Genomic DNA, 6,981 nt, shown 5'->3' with positions numbered 1-6,981 from the left:
CTGTGAGGGTAAAATACACACTGGGTTTCAAAGATTTAGTATGAAAAAAAGGGAATAATTTTATATTGACTACTTGTTTAACTGATAATATTTTAGATGCACTGGGTTAAAAAAATTAAACTCAAAAGATTAGATAGCTTAGGAGGCAGTGAGTTAATGAGGGAGAACCAACCCAGAAAAGGTGAGAATGGTTGCACAACTCAGAGAATGTAATTACTGTGAATTGTACATGTAGAAATGTTGGATCTGTGCAAGTTCTGCTGTGTGTACTCTCAACAACAAAAATGAATGATTAAAAAAGCATTAAAATTAATTTCATCAGTTTCTTTTTACCTTTTTAACGTGGCTACTAGAACATTTACAATTATGTATGTGGCTCGCATTATATTTGTCCTGGACAGTGCTTCTCTATCTAGTGCATTCAAAATAAGATTGGACTACAAGCATCCTTTGGGTAGTACATTTCTACATTTCTGAGAGTAAGCGTGTGGTACATTTCTCTAAGCAGTCATACCTGTGCAAAAGAAACAGGCTTATTTCAGAGGAAGGACAGGGAGGAATCAAACCAAAAACCCACTGCCATCGAGTTGATTCCAACTCATAGTGACTCTATAGTACAGAGTAGAACTGCCTCATAGGGTTTCCAAGGCTGTCAGTGTTTCCAGAAGCAGACTACCACATCTTTCTCCCACCAGAGCAGCTGGTGGGTTCGAACCACTTGCCTTTTGGTTAGTAGCCAAATGCTTTCACCACTGCACCACTAGAGCTCTGCGTGAAGGAGTGGAGATTTGCAAGTAGGGAAACTGATTACAGGAGAAAGGACCCTGGCTCAGTTGCCTCTTAGCCTGAGGGTGAAGGGGTAGGGCAGAGGTCAATTGCCAGACACAATTCCCCTAGCTTCATCTGATCTTGTTGGGGCCCAGAAAAGGGGGTGGGGGAAAGGCACTGGGAAACTTCTCTGCTCTCACCTCCTTAGCTGTCAAGCTGTGGCTGGGAGATAGTGATGATGTGGCAGGAACTTTCCCTGGGCCCCTTGGGGCCACCATTCCTGGCAGAGAGAAGGAGGAGGAGTGAGGTGAGCCCCTTCTTCACTCCCAGGACCATCTGGTAAAGCTGCTGCCGTACCTCTTTCTGCCAATAGGCATAGATGAGTGGGTTGAGCAGGGAGTTGCCCACACCGAGCAGCCACAGGTACCGTTCCAGTACTAGATAGAGGTGGCAGTTCTGGCAGGCCACCTGCACAATGCCAGTGATAAGGAAGGGGGCCCAGGACAGAGTGAAGCTCCCAATGAGAACAGCCACAGTGCGGACAGCCTTGAAGTCGTTGGGAGTCTGTGGTGGCCGGTTAGTTCCAACAATGGCTCCTACACGCTCCATCTTTCGGATCTGTTGGCTGTGCATGGAGGCAATCTTGAGCATGTCGCAGTAGAAGAAGACAAAGAGGAGAAGGGCTGGGAAGAAGCCAACGCAGGATAGGGTCAGCACGAAGCGAGGGTGAAACACAGCAAAGAAGCTGCAGGGCCCTTGATAGGTGGGCTGCTGGAATATGGAGACTCCGAGTGGGAGGAATCCAATGAGATAAGACACCAACCACAGCCCGGCAATGCAGACCCCAGCCACGAGCCCACTCATAATCTGGAAGTAGCGGAGGGGCTGCTTGATGGCAAGGTACCTGTCAAAGGCAATCAGCATGACTGTGAGGACAGAGGCAGCTGAGGAGGAAGTGACAAATGCCATCCGAAGGCTGCAGAGGGTCTTCTGGGTGGGCCGAGAGGAGCTGGAGACCTGGTCTGTGACTAGGCCAGAGATAACCACGCCGATCAAGGTGTCAGCCACAGCCAAATTCAAGGTGAAGCAGAGACCCACACCATCGCTTTTATGGATCAACACCAGCACGGCCACGGCCACTATTGCATTTGCAGCAATGATGAGGGAAGACAGGACAGCAAGGACCACACCAAAGGAGAAGGATGACTCCATGTCTTGAAGTGTACAGACTTCTGCTTACCAGGACATGCTGCTTCTGCTGCTCAGATTCTCGTGGGCCAGGGGAGAAGAAGTCGTGGATTCAGAGGGCCAGCACAATTCTGGCCATCGCTGGTGGTCAAGGCTGGCAGCTTGGCATCTTTGGGATCTTGCAGGTCATTGAGGATCCCTCTGTCTCTCTTCTTCGCTCCTCAGCGTCCTGCCTCTCCAGCCCTCTGAAGGCAGCAGTCCCAGTGCAGACCTCCCCCTGGGCCCTGAGCTAGTCCCTCCCCCTCCAGTGACCAAGTTACTAGACAACCCCCAAGTCCCTGGCACACACTATTTTGCCATGATCTCTCCCTTCATTGATGCTTCAAGGACTTTGTTTGGAGGGACAGGGACATTCATTAGGTCTCCTGTCTGGCAGAAGATATAATTGACTCACACTTTTTCCTCCTCCTTAGCTTGATATCAAATTTCCACTTCTTTTCTTCCTAAGCTTCAAGTATTAGCTTAATAACTAATCTCAGCTTAATGAAGCATTTGCTTAATAACTAAATTCTCAGTTACTATTATGAATGCTTTTAATCAAGCAAGATGATCATAATCAGTTCAAGTGGGAAGTGAGGGCAGGTGAGTTATTCCAGGGGGGTTTACCACACATATAAACTGTTTCTCATCCTTTGGTTCCTAGCAGCTCAGATGCTAATCCTCTCAAATAAAGTGTCCTCTTCCCCAGTTTCTTATCCCCTGCAACTCAATTTGTTGAGGATTCAGAAGGGTGAGTGTGTGTGTGGGGAAAACAAGGAAAAGTAATAGCTGTCAGTTTGCCTCTGGCTGGTGCAGATGGTTGACTCGCTGGGCTGCTAACATAAAGATCGGAAGTTTGGGTCCACCCCGAGGTGCCTTGGAAGAAAGGGCTGGTGATCTAGTTCCACAACATCAGCCACTGAAAGCCCTATGGAGCTCAGTTCTCCTCTGACACACATGGGCTGCCAGGAGTTGCTGAGTCACTCCATTAGACTAGAGCCCATTTTCCTGGCTAAAGCTGCTATCTGTTGGGTATACTCACTGAGAACCTTTCCTGCACCCTGTCCTGCCTTGTCTCTGGTCAGTGGGTCCTGGCTGCCAGGCTGGCCTGTCTTGATCTTGTAGATCCAAGATGTCTCTGGGAGAGGAGAAGAGGAGATGAGCTGCATTCTAGAAAGTGGTCTAATATTTGGCTGTGGAATTTTCCATTTTCCACGGATAGGGCTGGTGAGGGTTAGGTCAAAGGGCGGCAGTGTTGCTGAGGCAGGGGAGATGGGCTCGGGGAGGTTACTCCCATTTTCGGTTGTATATCCATTTGCTCAGGTACATTAGGACTAACCTTTCTCCTGCCACTCTCCTCTTGGATACCAAGAAGAGAGGGGTGGGGAGAAGAGCACTTAGGAGCTTATTTACTCAGTCCAGGTGAGAGCACAAATGGGCAAGGTTAGTGTTTTAAGTGAGGGAGTGGAGAGCAAGGTGCAAAGCAGGAGGCAAATATTCCGCTCCAGGATGTTTTGACAGTCTGAGAGTGCCTTTGGCAGATGTCTCTTGTACAAACCAGCAGAAAGCCTGTGCCATGAGGACTTCATATTCTAGTTTCCAGCCTGAAAACAGCTCATACTCTGATGCACCCATTAGGTGGCTGGTTGCAGTTGTTTAGCATCTGGCCTGCCTTTATACCCAGACTGGAGGTGGGCTTTTGTTTCTTAAGTCCAGCTCTTCTAATTTGGAGTCAAGCTGGCAGGTCCCATTCCCAGAGTTTGGACTCAGTAGGGCTGGAGTGTGCCTGAGAATCTGCATTTCTATAAGTTCCCAGGTGTTGTTGATGCTGCAGATTCAGGGACCACACTTTGAGAACCATTGGTCTAGTGGAATGGTTCTTAAGCTTAGCTGTATATCAGAATCACTTTGGAGAGCTCAAAAAAAAATGCTAATGCTTGGGTCACACCCCAACAGATTCTGATGCAATTAGGCTGGGATGTAGCCTATGCATCTGGAGTCTTAAAAGCTCCCAGGTGTCATAGTTTCTTAGTGCTGCTATAACAGAAATACCCCAAGGGGATGGCTTTAAGGAATGGACTTTTATTTTCCCACAGTTTAGACTGGAAGTCAGGGCACTGGCTGTAGGGGGAAAGTCCTTGTCTCTGTCAGCTTCTCTTCCTTGGGTCCTTGGTGATCTCCAGGTGGCATCAGTCCTTCTCCATCGTCCTTGTCTTTGCCTAATCTGTTCTTTTTATATCTCAAAGGTGATTGGTTTAAAACATACTCTACACCAATATGATGGCATTAGCATAACAAAGAAAGCCCAATTCCCAAGTGAGATTACACTACAAGTGTAGGGGTGAGGATTTACAACACATATTTTGGGGTGGTGGGGGGACACAATTCAATTCATGTTGTTGTTGTTGTTATTGTTTGCCATCGAGTCAGCCCCGACTCATAGCGACCCCTCCTTGGGTTTCCGAGGTGATATCATTACGGAAGTAGGATTGCCCAACCTTCCTTAATTCAATTCATAGCACCAGGTAATTCTGATATGCAGCCAGGACTGAGAACCACTCTCCAATGACAAAGGCACAGAATTTGGAGCCCAGACACCTGGGTGCTAGCCCTACACCCTGTGTCTTCCACTGGGCAGATGACTTCACCTCTCTGTGTGCTATTTCTGTATCAGGCACTGTGCCAAGTATAGGATCGAATTGTCATCACAGTCTAGAATCCTCACAACAACCTACTAGGTAGCTCCTAATTGTTGTTGTTATGTGCCATGGAGTCGGACCCAACTCATAACGACCCCCCTCCTTGGGTTTCCAAAGCAGTATCACTATGAAAGTAGATAGCTCCTAATTAGTACCTTGATTTTACAGGTGAAGAAACCAAGGCACAGGGTGGGGGGTGGGGGTGTGTGACTTGTTTTGCCCCAGGCCACACAGCTTGTAAGTTGTAGGTGTTGGAAATTGGCAGACAGGCCATCAGCTTGTGTGGGAAGCCATGGGCAGCTACCAAAGAGTTTGTCTTGACAACATGTTGTGTCCTTTTTCTGCCCGCTTGTGCCTTTGCACATCCAATGTCCTCTCTGACCTTCAGGTTGACACATTTATGCTTTGGATTTTTTTAGAAGTTGGGCTGAGAACAAATAAAAGTCTTTCTTTGGCAAATAAAGCCCAGTGAGCTGTGGAAAATGAGGATCGTTTTTACCCTGAGCCTAATGAAATGTAAAAATCTAGACTCCCATATGTCTCTCCATTTCTCTTTCCACTCCTGTCTCCATTCTTGCTATTCTCTAATTTCACACTTTAGTAACTTTCATCTCCACTGTTGTTGTCACCTAACTGCCCCTCCGGTCTCTCCTCACACTAGTATCCCCCACACCAGTGCCTATTCTGTGCTAGTCACTGTGCAAGGAAAGAGCTTTTCATACATTCAAGGGACACCTTGTGAGTTAGGTGTTATTATTATCCTTATTTTACAAGTGAAGAAGCTGAGGCTTGGAGGCACAAAGGGACTCACCCAAGGTCATCCAGCTAGGAAGTGGTGGCCAAACAGGGATTGGAATCCAGTTCTCTTCACTCCTGGAAAACTGGTCTTTTTGTGACTCCATGTTGCAGGAGCTTGGGTGTGGTAGGCAGAATGACTCCCCCACAAATCTCCACATTCTAATCCCCAGAACCTGTAAATATGTTACCTTATATGGGAAAGGGGCCCTGAAGAGATGATTAATTTAAGTACTTTGAGATGATTCTGGATTATCCAGGTAGGTCCTAAATGTAAGAGGGAGCCAGGAGATTAGAATATTAGGAGATGTGATGATGGAAGCAAGATCTTGGAGTGATGTGAAGAAGGGGTCACAAGCCAAGGAATGCAAGTGGCCTTTAGAAGATAGAAAAGGCAAGGAAACCGATTATCCCCTTGGAGCCTCCAGAAGAAACCAGCTTGGCCAACACCTTGACTTTAGCCAAGTAAAGCTGATTTCAGACTTCTGACCATGAGAACTGTGAGATAACAAATCTGTGTTGTTGTAAGCCACTAAATTTGTGGTAATTTTTTATAGCAGCAATGGGAAACTAATACACTGGGCTAAAGAGTTAACATGGGAGCTCTGGTAGCATAGTGCCTAAAGGCACTTGACTGCTAACCAGAAGGCTGGCGGTTCAAACCCACCTCGGGAGGAAGACGGAGCAATCTACTTCCACAGTGATACTGCCTCGGAAACCCAAAGAGGGGTTGCTATGAGTCGGGTCCGACTCGACGGCACATAACAACAACAACAAAGGGTTGACATGAGACGGTGGGTTAGTTCTTTCAAATTGTCTCTGATGCATGGTGACCCCATGTATGACAGAAGGCTTCTATGCCATCTTCATGACCATTGGTAGGTTTAAGTCTGTCTTTGAGGTCACTGTGTATTTTGAGTGTCTGACCTTGGGGCTCATCTTCCAGCACTAAACTGGACAGTAGTCTGTTGTGATCCATAGGTTTTCACTGGCTAAATTTTAGATCTCCAGGACTTTCTTTCTACTCTGCCTTAGTCTAGAAGCTCCACGGAAACCTATCCACATGGTTGACCCTGTTGATATTCGAAAAACTGGTGGCTGAGCTTCCATCGTAGCAGCATACAATCCACCACAGTGTGACAAATTGACAGATGAGCGGTGACATGAGCAGTAAATTCAAAAACTAAGTCCTGGTTATATCGCTGCTCAGCAGTAGCAACTGGCTAAGGGATATTTGCTTGCAATGCGTTACAAAGGTTCCTACTTAGTAGGGACATAGTAGGGAAAGAGCAGCTTGCTAGTCTGAGATGCCAAAATGCAAGTGATCAGGAAGCCCAGCAGAGGGCACTCTGCAAGGAAAAAGCAATCCCAGGAAAGGCTTTGCTTTTATCTAACTGTTGGGGGTGGGGGAACTCACCGCTACAGAGTTGGGGAGCTCTGGTAGCATAGTGCCTAAGGCATTTGACGGCTAACCAGAAGGCTGGCAGTTCAA

The 6,981-nt window shown here is 47.2% G+C and overlaps 2 protein-coding genes across 2 annotated transcripts in view; one reads left to right on the top strand and one right to left on the bottom strand.

Moving 5' to 3' along the window:
• Window positions 1-972: 972 nt before the first annotated feature.
• Window positions 973-1,980, bottom strand: GPR119 (G protein-coupled receptor 119). The gene has a single exon (XM_007955747.2). It carries the CDS (start codon window positions 1,978-1,980, stop codon window positions 973-975), a length of 1,008 nt encoding a protein of 335 aa, XP_007953938.1.
• Window positions 1,981-5,804: 3,824 nt separating this feature from the next.
• The window catches only part of RBMX2 (RNA binding motif protein X-linked 2), a 14,528-nt gene continuing 13,351 nt past the window's right edge, over window positions 5,805-6,981 (top strand). The window contains exon 1 of the mRNA XM_042782946.1: window positions 5,805-5,954. Coding sequence (XP_042638880.1) covers window positions 5,805-5,954 — 150 coding nt within the window. The remainder of the gene's footprint in view (window positions 5,955-6,981) is intronic.

This window comes from Orycteropus afer, unplaced genomic scaffold (genome assembly GCF_000298275.1).
Source record: "Orycteropus afer afer isolate SDZICR_OR568_19922 unplaced genomic scaffold, OryAfe1.0 scaffold00538, whole genome shotgun sequence".
Lineage (NCBI taxonomy): Eukaryota > Metazoa > Chordata > Mammalia > Tubulidentata > Orycteropodidae > Orycteropus > Orycteropus afer.
The sequence above is the reverse complement of the archived record's forward strand: the minus strand, read 5'-3'. Positions and strand labels throughout refer to the sequence as shown.

What these genes read in the sequence shown, in the direction of transcription:
- GPR119 (XM_007955747.2), bottom strand. Translation starts at nt 1,980, where the DNA reads ATGGAGTCATCCTTCTCCTTTGGTGTGGTCCTTGCTGTCCTGTCTTCC.